Below are 21,258 nucleotides of genomic sequence, written 5' to 3' on the forward strand. Positions count from 1 at the left end.
CCTAGACCCATATAGGATTTTTATAGCCATTTGCTCTAGGGTTCATACTTCCTCCTTGAAGACATTTGCTTCTAATGGAGACCAGTTTAATCAAAACTAAAAAGATAATTCAGAGATACCCTTCATCAATTAAGGTGTTTTGTTTTATTTATTAGTGGGGTAATGTATTTACATCTCCGTCTATACTTGCAACCTCCCAAGATAGCTTAATAGAGAGAATAGTCAAGTAGTTATTTAAGCCAGAACCACTTCTTTCGTTAAAGAGAGGCACTTCCATAGGGTTTTTCTCATGGTTACTTCAAATCATTAACCTGCTGGGAATAAAATCTTTCACAACTTTACACTGTACTGACAGGATTCCTCTATTTGTCAATTACAATAAACTAAGTCTCCTGAAGAAATAACCAGGCAAAATAGTTATGTGTAAACAATAGAGAAGGTATGGGTAGAATAAATGGAGGCAAAAGAAGATCTGGTTTGGTACATCCCAAATTGAAATATAGTCAAAATCTAGAAAGATGAGTTTCAAACTAGCAAAACCATATAAAAATTTTGTTTAAAACAAAAAGAAATTCATTCCATAAAGAAGTGTTTTGCAAGTATGTACCCCAGCCCATATCAGATAACTAGTTTATTGTAGCATAATTTCCCATTCTTTCTAGAGCATAATGGTACCCAGCACATACTGAATGAACAATCACTGCCCTCTTCCCATTTAGCCTGAACATAGCCTTAGTAATCATCTCAGTATAGCATCCTAGGCCTTACTGCCCACCAGTCTGATTTGGCATACCATGAAATGTTATTTGTTAACAACTTGTAATCCAAGCAGTTTGCCAAATCCTTTACCAAAATAATTGTGCTTAATTCTTGCAGCATTCTGTGTGGTAGATAGTGTTGTAATCCCCATTTACAAGTGAGGAAACGGAGGCTGAAGTGTTATCAAATTGGCTGCAATAATAAGTCACCTCAAATCTTTTGTGTAAAAGGGTATAATATAATATGAATAATGGTATAAATATAATAAACTAAGAAAAATGGAGTTGCAGTTGATGGTAGGTGCTTAAGCTGAAATGTTATGATGAGTTGGAAGTGGAAAATCATAATACACTGAAATAGAGAAAAAATAGACGACTCAGAAAACCAATTGGAAGAATGAGGCAGATGTGTAGGGGATACAGCAGGCCTTGATTCCTTTAAAGGTGGTAAAGGCAGCTTCAGTTTCTGATTTGGGGATTTCTAATTTTAGTTGCTGTGAGCTTTATTTTTTACGTTTAAAAAAACTTTCAGATTCCATGTGGTATTCTTAAGTTTTCTTTTTATTTGAATTAGGTGCAATGACCATTCCTTTAGCCAATTGTGATGCCTAAGACAATCAAGATTCAAATATAGGTAGGATTAAGAGAAGGATTTGGAAAACACACAGTTCTGATAATGTTGAATTTGAGGTTGGAATGTCCAAATGGGCATTGGATAATGCAGTATCTCTGGGTTAGAGATTTTAAACCATAAACTGTAGATCATAGTGGAAATGTAGAGTGAGAAGAGCAGAAGGCTTGGGAATGAACCAGGAACACCAGCATATCAGGAGCTGGCTGAGGAAGAAAGCTCTAAGCTAGATAACTAACAGGAACAGCCTGAGATAGGAGAACTGGAAAAGGGTGATGTCAGCAAAATCAAGGAAGTATAGTATCAAGGAAAAAAAAATCACTGTCAGGTGTTCTAAAGAGATAAGTACCACGAGGAATGAGGGCACATTTGATCTGGTGGTGAGGTCAGTAATGGCCTTTGTTTGCTAGAACGGTTTTTTTTTTTTTTTTTTTTTTGCAGGGGAGTTAAGGTAAGAATTGGAAGTGTGTTCTCTGAGTCAGAGAAAATGAAAATAATAAGACAGAAATCATCAATGCATCTTAAAGTATTAGAAGTATAATGAAAATATATTATGATGGTGAAGAGGGGCATGTTTTAGGGCTGAAATAGACCTGAGAGGTATTCAGATAGCAGCTCCTTATTTTAATGCATGAGGAGATCAAGACCTAAAAAGGTCTGGTAGTTTATACTACGGTAGTTTATGCTAGCCAATAGTGGCAGATAGAACGGCATCTAGGTCTTCTGATTCCACACTGACCAGTATATAGAGGCAAACTCTAAACTCAAAAGGGAGGGAAATTTTTTAATGGTTTATAATATTTATCATACTCTTTGTATATTTGAATTTATTCTTTCTCATATATAGAAGGAAATAAGTTATGGTTGTGCTAGATTATATTAATCTACATGCCCAGTGTATTATATGTATAAAAAATGTGTTGATAAAAAGCCATTGGCTGGATCTGAAACAAAATGTTATCTCAGTCATGTTGCAAATGTGCAAAAGTAAATATTTATTCATAACCACTTAAAGGGAAGTGATTTTTGTTTTTCGGGTTTTTTTTTTTTTTTCTTTTAGGACCTTACCTGTGGCAAATGGAAGTTCCCAGGCTAGGGGCTGAAATGGAGCTACAGCTGCCAGCCTATGCCACAGTCACAGCAATGCCAGATCCAAGCCACATCTGCGACCTACACCACAGCTTGCAGCAGTGCTGGATCCTTAACCCACCGAGCGAGGCCAGAGATCAAGTCCTCATCCTCATGGATATTAGTCAGGTTCTTAACGCACCATGCCACAATAGGAACTCCTAATTTTGTTTTTGATTGAAGAGGGTCAATATTTTAAAATAATGTTATAGATAGGAGTTCCCACTGTGGCACGGTGGGTTGAGAATGCCACTGCAGCAGCTGGGTCACTGTGGAGGCGTGTGTTTGATCCCTGGCCCCACACAGTGGTTTAAGGATCTTGCCTTGCTGCAGCTGCAGCTTAGGTCTCAGCTGCAGCTTGGATTCAGTCTCTGGCTCAGGACATCCATGTGCCGCGGGGCAGCCAAAAAAGAGAGAAAACTTTTTTTAAAGAGAAAGTTTTTTAAAATAATGTTATAAAAGTATGGCGAGTTCCCTGGTGGCCAAACAGGTTAACAATCCAGTGTTGTCACTGCCACAGCTCTGTTGCTGCTGTGTTGCAGGTTTGATCTCTGGCCTGGGAACTTGTGCAAGTCATGGGTGTGGCCAAAACAAAAGTACTTGGTGAATTAAAAATGTAGAATCTTAAATAACCATTCTTATTTATAAGTGATGTGTCTTATCCTTTGGCTATTGTGTGAAAATAAAATATTCACAACAGTATTTGAGCAACCATACCAGATCATAATTTCTTTAGTTTTTGGTGTAAGAGCACCACCTATGGGGTTTCTTAGGTATTTGGGGAAAAAAAATTTTAAGCAAAACCCGATAAAAAAATCTAATAAAATTCTTTCTAGTTTTTCCTTATAATTATTCTCTCCTTTATTTAAAGGTTAAGAATTGTCTGCTTTGTCGTAAATTATTCCCAACTAGTTACCCAATAAAAAATCTAATAAAATTCTTTCTAGTTTTTCCTTATAATTATTCTCTCCTTTGTTTAAAGGTTAGAAATTGTCTACTTTGTCATAAATTATGGGTTATGTCCTACTGCTGTTTGATCATCTAATAAGTATTTGAGTACTTATATGCCATTACAGTATTATAATTGTAAGTTAAACACAATTTAACAAAATTATATCATTCTCTTTAAACAAATCTTTTTTTTCTTTTTCTTTTTTTTTTTTTTTGCTTTTTAGGGTCTCACTCATGGCATATGGAGGCTCCCAGGCTAAAGGTCGAATCAGAGCTGTAGCCACTGGCCTACACCACAGCCACAGCAACTCAGGCCCCTTAACCCACTGAGCAAGGCCTGGGATCAAACCTGCAACCTCATGGTTCCTAGTCGGGTTTGTTGACAACTGAGCCATAATGGGAACTCCAAAAGTAAACAAATCTTTTAATGAAAATGAACAATCTTCTACATTCTGGAGGAGAGGCGATTATAGTTTTTTCCAGTTTATTTGTATGTTTGTATCTTCATGAACTTAAGAATTCCTTCAGTATGCTGCTATGGTTTAGCAAGGAATAGTGAAGAAAGAAAAATGGTCTTAGAGATGATTTAGGGGATCGTTCATTAGTTATTGTGATGTAACTCATTAGAGCAAGGTTGGAAGCAAAACTCTGGCATTTCATTGTTAATAAGTCCCAAGTAGAATCACATTTGGATAAATTTAGTCTTTTTCTCAAGTATTAAACTTTTTTGTAAGGGAAATTTTACTCTTAATGAAATTTAACCAAGAGAAAATTGGAAGCTTTGACTGTGTGTGGGCAGTAAGATGTAAGCTGGGCTCTTGGTATGTTATATCCTTGTATTTTTGCTATGAACCTCTCTGTTCAAAAAGTGACTAAAAACAAGATACCTTTGGCAGTATCCCTAATTCCAGGCTAGATGCACTTTAGGCATGGACCTGCAGAGCTTTAAAACCTCAAGTACCTTTTCTTCAGGGAATGGGTAATTCTGTAGAAATAAGGATAGACTCTTTGAGCAACATAGCTTGCTTTATTTTGGTCATCATGAATAAAAACTTCATAAAATTACGTAGTATACTTCCTAGCGTACTTAACGTACATTGAACAGATTATATCCTCTGTTACCAAAAAAAAAAAAAAAAAGGGTCATTTTGGAAGCTGCTCTCCCCACTTTTAATTTGCTCCTTCTGACCTGCTCTGACTTTAAAAATCAGATAATCCAGTCTGTCAAAATTATATCAGATAAGAGGTTCCAAGGTTTTACTGAAGGTTTAAGCATTCATCACATTTTTTAAAAAATAGCCAGTGACTCTTTTATAAAGTGAGGGTAAATAACTTGTCAGATTATCAGCTGAATTCTGGATTGGTACAATGTTAACTGTATTAAGATGTGAGTTCAAGATATAATAAAAGGAGAATAATACAGGGAAACTTAGTAGTGGTTTGAATTTACTCCTTTCTTTTTATAATATTTAGATATCTATATATCACATAATGATACTTGAATCACTGACTATTTCAGGCCTTTATTTTTAAAATAATTTAGGAATCATCTATTACCCTGTAATAAAGTTTGGAAGTATTCATGGAATAAATTAAATAATTTCTTTAGAGTAATTTTGAAGTATTGTTTTGCCGTCTTTTTCTAATCATCCACTAACTTCTTAACCCAGCATCTTACTGTTATGTTTATATGTGCTTTAATTTTTTTTTTTGTTCAGAAGACTATTTATATGATATTCTTTGATTTAAAGTGTACAAAAAGTAGTTCAGTAAAGTTGAACTTTACGTAGTTTATAGTAGAGAAAATAAATTTGAAAGGTGAGTTTTGAAAAAAGATAGGTGGATGTATGGATCATTCGATCTCCATAGCTAAAGCTAGCAATCTTAACTCTTAAATTATTATTCAGAGATCCAATTTGGAAACATCCATGCCTCCCTAAAACATTGTACTTAATTAAAATTGAGATACTTTGACTAAAAGGGAAGAAAACAAAATAATCTCATTAGAATAATGAAAGCTTTTAAGGTTGGTAATACCATATTTTATTGTATATGATTCAATGTTTAAAGTGGTTTTTTTAAAATAAATACTGATTTACTTAATACTTTGTTTTAAAACATAATAATTAGCTAAGATCACTTTGACTGTTGTCTTCCAGCTTGTGGAGAAACTCCAGAACAAATTCGAGCACCGAGTGGTATAATTACGAGCCCAGGCTGGCCTTCTGAATATCCTGCCAAAATCAACTGTAGCTGGTTCATACGGGCAAACCCAGGGGAAATCATTACTATAAGGTAACTCTGACACCTTCCTACATTCTTATGTATATATATTTTTACAAAATATAAATTCAGTTTCCAAGTACCATCACTCCAACATGCAGTAATATAAAAAGATGATTTTCAGAATATGTGCTAAGTTATATTTATCAGTACCATCTTGAAGGTAGGAATAATGGCCCATTCTTCCCCTTCTATTAGAATATGTGTTTTGAATATTTTCTCATGGTGGTAATGAATTTGCACTGAGCTATTCTTCTAGGCCACTCTTATAAAAGGTACATATTTGCAAAATAGCTTATTAGGATCAAAAGTATAATTTTTGGAATTCCCATTGTGGCTCAGTGAAAACAAATCTGACTAGCATCCATGAGGACACAGATTCAATCCCTGGCCTCGCTCAGTCGGTTAAGGATCTGGCATTGCCATGAGCTATTGTGTAGGTCGCAGACATGGCTTGGACCTGGCATTGCTGTGGCTGTGGCGTAGGCAAACCAGCAGCTACAGCTCCCATTCGACCCCTAGCCTGGGAACCTTCATATGCTGCATATGCGGCCTTAAAAAAAGGACCAAAAAAAAAGTGTAATCTTTGGCCATGAGACAAATGAATAGAGCTTACTAATCCACTTAGAGATCTAGCCCACAATCTTGGTTTTGTAAGTAGAATCTTCTACCTCAGTGAGTTAAAAGATGATTGTAGGCTATGTCTGTATATATGTATGTGTGTATAAAACTTGAAATAATCTGATAATGGATAAATACTGTGTCTAGAAAAATCTCTTTCTTCATAACAATGAAACAAAGACAATTTGTTAAGAATACAAAGTGAAACATATTCCTGGGGGAATAACCATAAGTTTAAGATTCTAAGAATAAGCATGATATAACTAAGCAAGATTAAGATTATTTTAGACATTTAGAAATATAGACAAAAACTGGGAATAAGATTGTAAGGAGGAAATATTCAGTCAAACTAGATATTGTTTGCTTAAGGAAATTATGTCAAGACTATTAGAGAAAAAAATTGCCTGAAAGGAAGAAAAAAAAAATAGTGTACCTAAATAAATATATATATAACACAATTAAGAATGCCATTCCTGTCACAGAGACAGCACAAAGGCATCTTCGACATTCTTTCATTAATTGCACTTTTATAGGTAAGAATCATGGAACTTTAGATACATATAGAAAAGACTTCACAGATCCTAGACACAATTCCCTTCATTGTACATTTTTAAAAAATGAGATTGTAAATTTAGCTTTCTTTTTAATCTATCTTTTTTAGATTTGTTAACTAATGAGAGAACTGATTTCTCAAAAAACACAGGTGTGGTCTATCCCCTTTTTTCCTGTGGAATCCATAAAACAGGGACATATGGTTTGTTTTCCTTTGGTTCCTCTCTGCCCCAGGCCCCATCTCCTGGAAACTAGAGCTGAGCTTACATAGAAGCTGTAACACTCCTCTGTGAGAAATGTGGTTCCCTTGCCTGATGGACTGAAGGTTATCCTTCTGCAGCAGTACCAATGTCGGAATCTGAACAATATGCCTATTTTCTGTTACTTATAATATGACTAAGTACAAGTGTGCTTACAAAGTAACATTTTTCCAAAGGGATTCCAAATGTTTTTGTAAAATTTAAAAGTAGAATTTTTTGAGGATTTTTTTTTCTTTTAACCTAAAATTCAACCCCTCATTAAGCTTGGAGCCCACCAGCTCAGTTATATAAAACTTGGCAATGCTTGCCAGCACAGCTACATGTAATACTGCCATCTGGTTCTGATTATGTGTTGGATCCTTGCAATTTCACAAAGGTACACTAAAAATCAAGCACAGTACTGAAATACAGAACAGAATTAGAGGTGAGCCCCACGTCTAAGGAAAGATTTCCTAAATTCTGGATGGGGTTAACAAATCCAGGTTTACACAGCCAGCCTCTTAAAATTAGAAAGTAATTTTGGTAATTCTCCTAGTTCTTATTGAATTCATTATCATGGTAATACCAAACTTTAATAAGATGACACATGAACCTAATACATCAAAAAAGTCAAGTTTCACTTGGTATAAAATCTTAAATAAATTGTTCAAGAGAAGCTTATACCATGATTAAGTGCAACTTTTTTAGACATACAAATGAGTCAGTTTAGGAAATATTAAATTAATTTACCATATTAACAAGTCAAAGAAAATATATATGATTATCTACACTAGACAGATGTTTCAAGGCCTTTTGATAAAAAGAAAATCAACATTCATAGTTTAAAATAATTAAAATTTAGATAAAGGAGGAAAACTAATACAGATTTAAACAAGCAGTACTTAGACCTCTCCTTATAAAACTAGTTAAAGATGGTGATATAAAAGCATTTTTATCCTCTCCTTGAAAGCTGCCAAAATCCACAAAAACCATTTTATCCATAGGAGATGGAGAATTGGATTCTGATTCTCTGCTTGAAGCCAAGGACTTGGATCAGGATATTTTGCTCAAGAAAGGCTTAAAAAAAAAAATTCTGCTAACCACTGCTTGAACTTTCATGGGGCTGAGAGCTTGGAAAAGTAGGAGGATAGAAAGTTAGGAGAATATAGGGGGAGAGAAAATTAAGAAAAGAAAACAAAACAACACCAAAAATCTTCTACAAAGCTTACAACACAAACTTCTAGAATGTATGAAAAAAATTAATGCTAACCAAAACAGCCCACAAAATCAAGTTTGAACACAAGTTTACCACAGACACTATACACATTGTTACACTGGGGCTTTTTTCTCAATTGTTTTTATGCCATGAACACTTTGGTAGTTTGGCGAAACCTATATAGATCCTTTCCCAGAATGTTTTTAAATTTATAAAACAAAATACATAGTATTATAAAGGGAACAAATTATTTTTGAAATAAAATTATCAGATATTTTTACAAACATATAATACATATGTGCTTATTTATTAACTCATTAGCAAGCTGTGCTTTTTAAGGTAACTAATTTTAAAGTGGTTTTGAGCATAAGTAGTTATCCTAGATATCTATTAAAATTGAAATATAATATGAAATTATCTGTGATTTCTATAGTGCCAGTGTGAGAGGTACTGTAAATACTAATCATGATTTGTTTATATTCAAAAGTGAAAGAAATGTTAAATTTCAGCTACAGATGGATAAAAAAAATTTGCGAATGAGAATAGAAATACTGAATACTCTTACTTGAACTTTATTAGAACAAAGCAGAAGAAAAGAAACTTTAAAAACAAAAACAAAAACAAAGGCAAAACCTATTAATACAGAAGAATACAGGAGGAAAGCAAATGAGAATTCTCTCTACCTCCTCCCCACCAACTAGAAAGGCTATTCAGTAGGAAAACTCATTCAACCTTAGAAGATAGATTATCCAGTCAGGTTTGTTGGTTGGTTGGTATGATCCCCCTCTAATTGGCTTATAAGAACATATCTAAAACGGCACTTAACACAAAGTCTCAAACATGGGGATAGGAAAAGATAAGCTTTTGAAGAACTGGCATAGGACAGTTAACGTCAATTGTAATTGACCTTAAGACTCAAAATATTAACAACAGATGGAATGATCCACTAGGAAGATGCAGTCATGGTTAAATGCTGTGTACCTAATAACACAGCCTGAAAAGACAAGCAAAGCAAAATGTGAAGAATTACCCAGAAAGTTTCACAAGTTCACAATTATAGTGGAAGTTTATAAACATATTTTTCATCTGAATTTATTACATTGAACAGGAAAAAAAGAGTAAAAATAGAGATTTTATAAAATGAACAAGCTTAATCCTGAAGACACATGTATGATATGTGTGTAGAGTGTTTACAACTGTTTCACATCCATTTCAAAGACATATGTAACATTTATTTAAAAACTGATAGGCAATAAGTCACGAAGGAATTCTGAATATATTTCTAGACATTGATTGCATCATTCAGATTGTGTTGTGACCATAACACAATTAAATTAGAAACCAACAATTTAAAAAAACACATATATTGGGAAACATACTCCTAAATAACTCCTGCAATAAAGATGAAAACCGTGATAGAACTCAAAATATTTTTTATTTTTATTTATTTATTTATTTATTTATTTATTTATTTTTGTCTTTTTGCTATTTCTTTGGGCTGTTCCCGCGGCATATTGAGGTTCCCAGGCTAGGGGTTGAATCGGAGCTGTAGCCCCCAGCCTACGCCAGAGCCACAGCAACGCAGGATCCGATCCGTGTCTGCATCCTACACCATAGCTCACGGCAACGCAGGATCCTTAACCCACTGAGCAAGGGCAGGGACCAAACCCGCAACCTCATGGTTCCTAGTCGGATTCATTAACCACTGCGTCACGACGGGAACTCCTCAAAATATTTTTTAAATTGCCATAATGAAAGTATTACATATTAAAATAGTTGTAACACATTGGAAGAGTACTTAGAGAAAAATGGACAGCTTTAATGCACTGATTTAAAAGTTAGTATGATGGAAAAAATATATAAACTCAGCATTTTCTCAAGAGTTTTAGAAGAAAACTACAGAGTAAATCTTTATTAGAAAAAAATGAAGTTAAAATCAGAAAATAAATTTAAAAAATTGGTTTTCCAAAAGACTGGGGGAGGTAAACAAAAACAAATCTCAAGGCAAGAGTGTGAAAAAAAGATGAAAGGTACAAATAAAACAACCACAAAAAATTATCAACAACTATAAATATAATAGAGATTTTTATAAGTCATAAAGGAATATCATGGTTTATATTGATAATACTTTTATACAGTTAGATGAAATGAATCATTTTCTGAAATGTGTTACCAAAATTGATTCAAGAATTAGAAAACTAATTAATGCATTGCCATTAAAGTAATTAAACCAATAATCTAAATGAGATTCTATAACCAGATAGTTTTACAGGCAAGTTTTACCAAATGAATAAAGAAGAAATTTCCTTAACCTGATAAAATATTTGTGTTAAAAAATTTTTAATCAAACTTAATATTGGACTATCATTGGAGTTAATTTTAGCACTAAGGACTGAGCCAAGGATACATGCTTTCAACTCCTTGTACTTTAACCCTCAGTCAATGCAGTACTCCAACAAATAGAGATTAGTGGTATAAAAAATAAAGAGAGATGAAACTCTCCTTATTTGCCAAAACTATACTTATCTACATAGAGAATTCAAGCAAATTTAAAGACCACAGATATGAAAGTTTAAACAGTCATACGAAGGTACTATATAAAGCCTTGCAATAATAAATTTTACTTTCAAGATAAAATTATAACTTCTAAGAAAATTTAAATTATCAAAACTGACTTAAAAGTTTGGGAAAAGCTGATTAAACCAAAAAGCATGAAGAGATTGAACATCTCTACCCTAAATCATCTGTACTCTGAAGAGGCACAGGGCACAGGTTGGTAAACCATGTCTTTGTTAAAGAAACTATTATAGGAGTTCCCTAGTGGCCTAGTAGTTAAGGATTTGGTGTTGTTACTGCTGTGGCTTGGGTTCAATCGCCGGCCCAAGAACTTCTGCATGCCACAGGTGTGGGCCCCCCCCCAAAAAATAAATTGGTAAACCAAACCAAATCCCCCATGGTATATATATGAAGAGAGATTTATTATTTCTTTTGTTTGCACCAGTTCCCTGATTTCATGAATCTTAAACATTTTAGTTGATTAAAATTATATTCAGGGACACTAGGTGGCATCCATATCTTGGCTATTGTAAATAATGCTGCTATGAAAACTGGGGTCCACCTATCTTTTTCCCACTAGTGTTTTTGTTTTCTTTGGGTAAATACTTAGAAGTGAAATTGCTAGATCATATTGTAGTGCTCCTTTTAATTTTTTGAGAAACCTCCATACTCTTTCCCATAGTGGCTACACCAATTTACATTTCCACCAGCAGTAAGCAAGTGTTCCCTCTTCTCTCTGTCTTCACCAGAATTTGTTTGTTTTGTTTTGTTTTGTTTTTAAGTTTTTGGAAGCCATTCTGACCTGTGTGAGGTGCTATCTTGTTGTGGTTTTGATTTACATTTCCCTGATGATTAGTAATATTGAGCATCCTTTCATGTGTCTGTTGGCCATCTCTATGTCTTTAGGAAAATGGTTATTCAGGTCCTCTGCCTGCTTTTTTGTTGTTGTTTGTTTTTTGTCTTTTTAGGGCTGCACCCTTGGCACATGGAGATTCCCAGGCTAGAGGTCTAGTTGGAGCTGTAGCCACCAGCCTACGCCAGAGCCACAGCAACGTGGGATCCAAGCTGCACCTACACCACAGCTTATGGCAACGCTAGATCCTTAACCCACTGAGCGAGGCCAGGGATCGAACCTGAGTCCTCATGGATGCTAGTGGGATTTGCTAACCACTGAGCCACAATGGCAGCTCCCCTCTGCCTACTTTTTAAATTAGATTGTTTGGTTTTTGTTGTTGTTGTAGGAGTTCTTTGTATGTTTCGGATACTGTGTCCCTTACTGGACGTATCATTTGCAAATATCATCTCCCATTTAGCATGCTTCCTTTTTGTTTTGTTCATAGTTTCCTTTGCTGTGCAAAACTTTTTCATTTGATTTGGTCCCATTTGTTTATTTTTGCTTTTGTTTCCCTTGTCTGAGGAGAGAGAGCCAAAAAATCATTGCTAAGACAGATGTCAAAGTAGTTATGGCCTGTGTTTTCTTCTAGGAGTTTTTTGGTTTCAGGTCTTAGGTTCAAGTCTTTAATCCATTTATTTTAGTGTATTTCTGTATATGGTATGAGAAAGTAAATTGTTAGATAAATGGGTAAAGAAGATGTGCTTGATAAACACACACACACACACGTATACATATACAGTGGAATATTGCTCAGCCATAAAAATGAAATCTTGCCATTTGTGAAAACATGGATGGATCTAGAGAATTTTATGCTTAGTGAAATGTTAAAAGACAAATACTTTGCAAATTTATATGCAAAATCTTAAGAACAAAAAGAATAAAACAAAACCAGTACAGATTCATAGATCCAAAAAACAAATGGGTAGTTGCCAGAAAGGAAGGAGGGGAAGGGTTGGATGAAATGGGTGAAGAGGATCAAGAGGTACAAACTTCCAGTTAAAAAATATGTACATCGTGAGGATGTGATACACAACATGAGGATGATCATTGATGTTCTTACAGTTTTGTATGAGGGCACGTAGTTATTGGACTTATTGTGGTGGTCATTTCATCATGTATATAAATGTCAAATCACTGTGTGGTATATTTGAAACTAACGTAACATTATTGTCAACTATATTTCAGGGTTTTTTTTTAGGTATATTAAGGAATTCCCTAGTTTGATTCCAGCTAGCTGTCTCATAAATGACAGTTAGCAACATTAGATAAATTTTAAAAAAAAGAAAAACTACTTAAAGACACTGAGAGTAATCAAAAGCTGGGATACTTACTGAATCAAGGAAATTCAGCCTTTGAGAGAAGGGAACTACACTGGGTGGGATGTGTGTATTTCCTTTCTGTCCCCCAGTCTGAGCAGAATGGAGTAACTAGAACTCAAGTCTTTCCAGCTGGGTGTGTCATGGATGGGGTTGAGGCTGTCAGAGTGGCTGGAAATTGAGAGGGCAAATCTTCACAGTAGGGAGACCTTATATCTGCAAAACTTTTCAAATTCTTGGGTGACCCATGAATTATGCATGCTTAAAGGAACTCCAGGAGAAAACACTGCACAAGGACTTCAGCTGCTATAAACTGCAGCTGAAAGAGTTTGGGGTTTGAACTTACTGAGTTCAAGGGGCTTGGTAAATACCTTGGGATTTTCACTGAAACCCCAGAAATGTCCTATTTTATAAGTAAAGATGATGTCCTGAAATTACAAATTCACCTAAGACTAAGAGCAAAGCTAAATAAAACCAACAAAGTGTGTGTGGGGGGGAAACCTCTGCAAGTTCAGGGTGATCAAATAGTAATTGAACTGCATAATAGAACAAAAATTAATATAAGAATCTCAACCTATCCCTGAGAACACCCAAAACTTAATTCAAGATAAATCCTAGGTACAGAGTTCCCATCATGGCTCAGTGGTTAGCAAACCTGACTAGCATCCATGAGTATGTGGGTTTGATCCCTGGCCTCGCTCAGTGAGTTAAGGATCTGGCATTACCATGAGCTGTGGTATAGGTCACAAATGTGGCTTGGATCCAGCATTGCTGTGGCTGTGGCATAGGTTGGTAGATATGAATGTAATAGCTTAAACTCTGAAATGTTAGAAGGAAGTGTTGAATATTTTTGGGATCTTAGGGTAGGCAGAATTATCTTAGAGAAGACATTAAAAATACTAAACATAAAATAAAAATAATAAATTAAATTAAGGGAGTTCCTCATGTGGCTCAGTGGTTAACGAACCCAACTAGTATCCATGAGGATGTGGGTTTGATCCCTAGCCTCACTCAGTGGGTTAAGGATCCGGCATTGCCATAAACTGTAGTATAGGTCACAGACATGGATCAGATCCTATGTTGCTGTGGCTGTGGTATAGGTTGGCAGCTGTAGCATAGCCTGGGAACTTAATATGCCTTGGGTGTGGCCCTAAAAAGCAAATAAAAATAAATTAAACTTCATCATAACTAAAATTAAGAACTTTTGCTCATTTACATTCTTACCAACAGTGTAGTAGGATTCCCTTTTCTCCACAGCCTCACCAGCACTAGTTATTTGTCTTTTTTTGACAATAGCCATTCTGACAGATGTGAGGTGATGATGCTTCATTGTGCTTTTGATTTGCATTTTCCTATGATTAGTGATATTGAGCATCTTTTCATGTACTTGTTGGCCATTGTATATCATCTTGAAAAAATATCTGTTCAAGTCCTCTGCCCATTATTTAATTGGTTGGTTGTTTTTTCATATTGAGTTGTATGAGTTCTTAGTATATTTTGGATAATTAATCCCTTATCGGACATATTATTTACAAATATCTTCTCCCATTCAGCAAAGCCACTATGGAAAATAGTACAAAGTTTCCTCCAAAAATAAAAATAGAACACCACATGATCCAGTAGTTCTATTCTTGGTTCTATAACCAAAGAAAATGAAAACACTAATTTGAAAAGATGTATGCACCTCAGTGTTCATAACAATACTGTTTACAATAGCCAAGACATAGAAGTAACCTAAATATCCATTGATAGGTGAATGGATAATGATGGACTTAATGAATACCATAAAAATATGGTATATAGAGACAATGGAATATTACTCATCCCTAAAAAAGAATGAAATTTTGCCATTTGCAGCAGCGTAGATGGACCTAGAAGGTATTATGCTTAGTGAAATAAGTCAGACAGAGACAAACACTATATATTTTCATTTTATGTGGAATTAGAAAAATAAACACATGGATGAATATAACTAAACAGAAACAGACTCATAGATATAGAGAACAAACTAGTGGTTACCGTTCAGGAGAGGTGTAAAGGGAGGGAAAGATAGGTGAGAGGGATTAAGAGGTACAAACTACTATGTATAAAGTAAATAAGCTACAAAGATGTAATTTATAGTACAGAGGAATATAGCCAATGTTTTAGAATAACTTTTCATGGAGTATAATCTATAAAAATATTAAATCACTATGTTGTACACCTGAAACTAATATAATATTGTGAGTTAACTATACTTTAAAAAAAGAAAAAAAAATCTTCTCATTAAAAAAGAAAATACTGTTAAGAAAGTGAAAAGGCAATCCATAGGAAAAAAAATTAGCAATACACATATCTAACAAGAGTTGGATCCAGAATATAAAATAATTTTTATAACTCAAGACAACCCATTTTTTTAAAAATGAGTAAGAGACTTGAACAGACACTTCACTGAAGATGTGAGAATGCTCGGTAAGCACAGGGAGAGATGTTCCACATTATTAATCTTCGGAAAAATGCGCATAAAACCACCATGAGAGATGCCATTTCGTGCCCACTAATGGCTAAAATTGAAAAGACTGACAGCACCAACTATTGAAGAGAGCATAAGTATGGCTGGATGTACATACATGTTGCATAACAAACCTGCCCCAAATAAGTACATGTTTATGCCACATAAAGATCTCTTAAATAAGCACAAAATTTAATGTATAAAGGATATAACAAGGCTTTTCACAGGAAAATGAATAGAAATAGCTAGTAAAAATAGGAAAAAAGGTGTCACTTCTCAGTACATAAGGAAATGCAAACCAGAACAATGATAAAATCTTTTTGTCTGCCTAATTGGCAACAAATTTTTAGAAATGTTTCATCTTGCCAGAGTTGGGGGGTACAAGGTACTTTTTCATACACATTCAGTGGAACTGCGAGTTGGTGTAACATATTTTTCAGGGTCGCTATCACATCTAAAGTGGAATTGTGTCTTTTGACCTAGCAATTCTACTTATAGAAAAGTTTGTCCTAGACAAATACTTGCTCTTGTGTGGATAGAGAAAACATGTATGAGGATCCTTTAATGTGTTTTTCTTAATAGTGAAAAACTGAAAGCAATCAAATTGTCAGCCTTTGTTATAGTTACTTGGAATATTTAAAGAGGAAATATCATAATGTAATAATCCTTAAATAATTAACTTTATCATCACTTGCCTTAAGGCCAAGGCAAGGAATCTCACTTTTTGGTGAGACATGTTATTAGAAAATGCCAGTTTGCTGTTTCCTTTCTTCATAGTAGTGAACTGTAAGATAATGTTTGGCTATAAGTAATTTATGTAGAAAAGTATTCCCATACTCAGGGACTTTTCACTGAAGAAGTTTTTGTTTGTTAATTTTTAACTTTTTTTATTTGGTTCGGGTTTGTGCTATTTGATCTCCTGAAAATGTAAGATGTAAGCTTTTCATTAAGCAAGCAGATGAACCAGTCTAAGAGAAGGATGACTTCCTTTGTGTATCCTTTAGTTCAACAAATTATGGAGTAGTGTTTCTGGTTGAAACAGAAAACAGTGTATTTTATGAATTGGAAGTGGTCCTTCCTAAACAAACAAGAAGTAAAAAAGGTGCCAAGTATCTCCTGTTTTTTTTTTTTTTTTTTTTTTTGGAATCCTGTGTTGCTTATGAAGAAATGTTCTGGGAGTTCCTGTTGTGGCTCAGTGGAAACGAACCTGACTAGTGTCCATGAGGATGCAGGTTTGATCCCTGGCCTCGCTCAGCAGGTTAAAGATCCAGCGTTGCCGTGAGCTGTGGTGCAGGTCAAAAACGCATCTCAGATCTGGAATTGCTGTGGCTGTGGTGTAGGACAGTGGCTATACCTCCAATTTGACCCCGAGCCTGGGAACCTCCATATGCGGCAGGTGTGGCCTTAAAAAGACCAAGAAATAAAGCAAGGAAGAGAGGAAGGAAGGGAGAAAGAAAGAGAGAGAGAAAGAAAAAGAAAGAAAGGAAGGAAGGAAGGAAGGAAGAAAAGAGAAAATAAATATTGTTCTGGAATCTGGGAAAGAGGTTTAAGTATTAGGAACATAGAAGCAGTATTATTATTTGCTGATGATATATGCCTGGAAGACCCAAGAGAATCAGTCAATATAAGGAAACTTATAATAAAGTCCTCAGTTGCTGTGTATTATTAATGATTTTTTTTCCCAAAATTTCCTTTTCAGTACACTTTTCTGACTTTTTATTTGTAGTTTCCAGGATTTTGATATTCAGGGGTCCAGAAGATGCAATTTGGACTGGCTGACGATAGAAACATACAAGAATATTGAAAGCTACAGAGCCTGTGGTTCTACAATCCCACCACCGTACATTTCTTCACAAGACCACGTCTGGATCAGGTTCCATTCCGACGACAGTATCTCTAGGAAAGGTTTCAGACTGGCGTATTTTTCAGGTGTGTTTTTAAATAAGAAGAAAGATATGGAAAAGAATTCTATAGTATTAACTGCTCAGTCACTTTGGAACTGTCCTTCTCTATCATATTCATAAAATTGTGACTAAATTCTCAAGGTAGCTGAGATTGAGGAATTAGAGACTAAAGGTTCAAGTGCCCTAGAGTTGTTTTGTTTAACCTTCATAAAAGGATTAATTTTATAAACTAAAGTCAGTCTTCTTTTTAAATATTTTAAATACATTTATTTTAAAAGGAACTTTCACCTTTCTCCCCTCAGTGCTTACCTGTATCCTGAAAGTGCCTTCAGAATGTATTTTGTGTGTGTGTTACCATTGTCATTACACCTTCAAAGAAAAGACATAATCAGTTTCACCTTCATAGTTTGTTGTATCAGAAGTCTTCTTTTGCTCTTCTTAAACTTTATCCAAAAAAACAATGACCACAACATGCAAATATGAATAACTCAGAGCATTAAAGTCATGTAAATTTTGCTGAAAGTCATTTTACATTTTCTGGTCTTTAGCCAACAGAAGCTGCTTTCTCTTTTTTATTAAAAGCAGTCTTTGTAGGGAGTTCCCATTGTGGCTCAGCGATTAACGAACCCACCTAGTATCCATGAGGACTCCAGTTCGATCCCTGGCCTCGCTCAGTGGGTTAAGGATCCAGCTTTGCCATGAGCTGTGGTGTAGGTCGCAGATGTGGCTTGGATCCCATGTTGCTGTGGCTGGGGTGTAGGCCGGCAGCTGCAGCTCTGATTTAGCCCCTAGTGTGGGAACTTTCATGTAACACAGGTGCGGCCCTCAAAAGCAAAAAAAAAAAAAAAGGGATTATTATGGAGGAATTTTTCTTCATTTCAAAATGTTTGTACAAAGGAGTATTTGAAATTCTTAGGCAATATATCCTACTGGCTCATATATCTTACTTTACTCAGTGTTCTGTTGTAAAATAGCTTCTACAAAAACAGAGTGGGTCTTTTCTCTTTAGATTAACTGTAGAGATCTTCATGAAACAAATCATAACTGTTTAATAAATTGAATTGTTGAGTAATCAGTAAGCCAATATTAATTTGCCATTGGTGCTTAACTTTTTTTTTTTTATAAAACCCAGCTATCACTTGGGCTTCATCAACATTTATTATAACAATACCATTTGCTGTTAACGTATCTTTTAAAGTATATATTTTGTTTCTCCTCACCCCTCCATCCGCCTGCTCCTGATGCCCTCCCAGGGAAGTCTGAGGAACCAAATTGTGCTTGTGACCAGTTCCGGTGTGGAAATGGCAAGTGTGTGCCCGCAGCTTGGAAGTGCAACAACATGGATGAATGTGGAGACAGTTCTGATGAAGAGATCTGTGCCAAAGAAGCTAACCCTCCAACGTCTGCTTCTTTCCAACCCTGTGCTTACAACCAGTTCCAGTGTCTGTCCCGATTTACCAAAGTCTACACTTGCCTGCCCGAATCTCTAAAGTGCGACGGTAACATTGACTGCCTTGACCTCGGCGATGAGATAGACTGCGATGTGCCGACGTGTGGGCAGTGGTTAAAGTATTTTTATGGTACTTTTAATTCTCCCAATTATCCAGACTTTTATCCTCCCGGAAGCAATTGCACCTGGTTAATAGACACAGGTGACCACCGTAAAGTCATCTTACGCTTCACAGACTTTAAACTTGATGGTACCGGTTATGGTGATTATGTTAAAATATACGATGGGTTAGAAGAGAATCCACACAAGCTTTTGCGTGTGTTAACTGCTTTTGATTCTCACGCACCTCTCACGGTTGTATCTTCTTCTGGACAGATAAGGGTACATTTCTGTGCCGATAAAGTCAATGCTGCCCGGGGATTTAATGCGACTTACCAAGTTGACGGCTTCTGTCTGCCATGGGAAATACCCTGCGGGGGGAACTGGGGGTGTTATACTGAGCAGCAGCGTTGTGACGGGTATTGGCATTGCCCAAATGGAAGGGACGAAATCAACTGCACCATGTGCCAGAAGGAGGAGTTCCCGTGTTCCCGAAATGGTGTCTGTTACCCTCGTTCTGATCGGTGCAACTACCAGAATCATTGCCCAAATGGCTCCGATGAAAAAAACTGCTTTTTTTGCCAGCCAGGAAATTTTCATTGTAAAAACAATCGTTGTGTGTTTGAAAGCTGGGTGTGTGACTCTCAGGACGACTGCGGCGATGGCAGTGATGAGGAGAACTGCCCTGTAATAGTGCCTACCCGCGTCATAACTGCAGCCGTCATAGGGAGCCTTATCTGTGGCCTCTTACTGGTCATTGCATTGGGATGTACCTGTAAACTTTATTCTCTGAGAATGTTTGAACGAAGGTCAGTATCAAGACAGAACTGTAGTGCTTATGCTCGCGATAAAAACGTGGTCCAGACATTGGCAACATGTATTTTAGTGCCATTAGCAATATATTTTCGTTGTATTATTGTAGAGCTAGATACATATGTTTATGATTTATAAAACTACTGTGACAAGCCTATGACGCAAAAGGCTAATGAACACATTAAAAAAACAAACACTTCGAGTTATGAGATGAGAAAAGCCAACCTGTATTTATCAGTTCCTCTTTTCAAAGTAATCTTTTATAGGAATTTTGCAAGATATACCTCTCAGTTATGGCTGTTTAACCTGGATATTTATTAATAAAACAGTTCCAGGTAATTGAAAACCTACTATGTTCAAAACATTATACAGGGGAGTACAGAAATTAGTAAGGAGTAATCTCACAGGCAGTTTACAGTTAGAAGGAAAGAATTGGTGGGTAGAATTAGATGACAAAAAATATGACTATAAAACAAAGTGGTAAAAAAAAGTCAAAAGATGCCAGTTGAGTAAGAAATGGTCCAGTGTTAAAGGGTGGCCTTCAGGGAGAGCTGTCTTCCATGTGCTGGAGGAGAAAGCTGGACCTGGGAGAAGTTAATGGCAGAGAGTCTTGTAGAAGGCGCTCGTGGAGACCATGCCCGCCCATCAGTCCCAGGAGAGTTACAGATAAGCATCTTGTAACAAATAAGTATCTAAAAACAAAGAGTGTCCCATCCCAGACAGCTAAGAAGAGATGCACAGTAGCACAGTAACCATGCTGCATCTTGTCTTTGGGTGAGAATAAAGTGCCAGAAAATGTTTTTACTGCATCGTAGCATAGGAACACAGTGAGGACCAGGGGTCTTGAGTTTAAGAACAAGTTATTCCAAAAAGGGTTTTGGTAACTCATTTCACTCCTTTCCTTATCTGAAAAATAAATGTGTTGGGCTTGATGAATACAGTGTGTTCTAAGAGTTTACATATACTTTCTCCTGAAGTCTCAAGCCCCTACGTTCTTAGGATTTTAAGGATATAGTGTCTTTTTTTTTTTTTTTTGTCTTTTTGCCATTTCTTGGGCCGCTCCCATGGCATATGGAGGTTCCCAGGCTAGGGGTCAAATCGGAGCTGCAGCTGCTGGCCTACACCAGAGCCACTGCAATGTGGGATCCGAACTGCTCTGGAACCTACACCACAGCTCACGGCAATGCCAGATCCCCAACCCACTGAGCAAGGCCAGGGACCAAACCTGCAACCCCATGGTTCCCAATCGGATCTGTTAACCACTGCGCCATAACGGGAACTCCAGGATATAGTGTCTTTACCTTTTACAGGGATGTCTAAGGTAATAGAAGTTACTGATCCAAGCCCCAAGTGTA

At 36.0% G+C, this 21,258-nt stretch overlaps 1 protein-coding gene across 2 annotated transcripts in view; it reads left to right on the forward strand.

Annotated features, from left to right (window-relative positions):
* Window positions 1-21,258, forward strand: part of LRP12 (LDL receptor related protein 12) — a 77,851-nt gene that overhangs the window by 48,526 nt on the left and 8,067 nt on the right. For both annotated transcript variants that reach the window (XM_047783433.1, XM_047783434.1), the window contains 3 exons: window positions 5,628-5,763; window positions 17,364-17,566; window positions 18,795-19,899. In XM_047783433.1, coding sequence (XP_047639389.1) covers window positions 5,628-5,763; window positions 17,364-17,566; window positions 18,795-19,899 — 1,444 coding nt within the window. The remainder of the gene's footprint in view (window positions 1-5,627; window positions 5,764-17,363; window positions 17,567-18,794; window positions 19,900-21,258) is intronic.

The sequence above is a fragment of the Phacochoerus africanus genome, chromosome 6, assembly GCF_016906955.1.
Source record: "Phacochoerus africanus isolate WHEZ1 chromosome 6, ROS_Pafr_v1, whole genome shotgun sequence".
Lineage (NCBI taxonomy): Eukaryota > Metazoa > Chordata > Mammalia > Artiodactyla > Suidae > Phacochoerus > Phacochoerus africanus.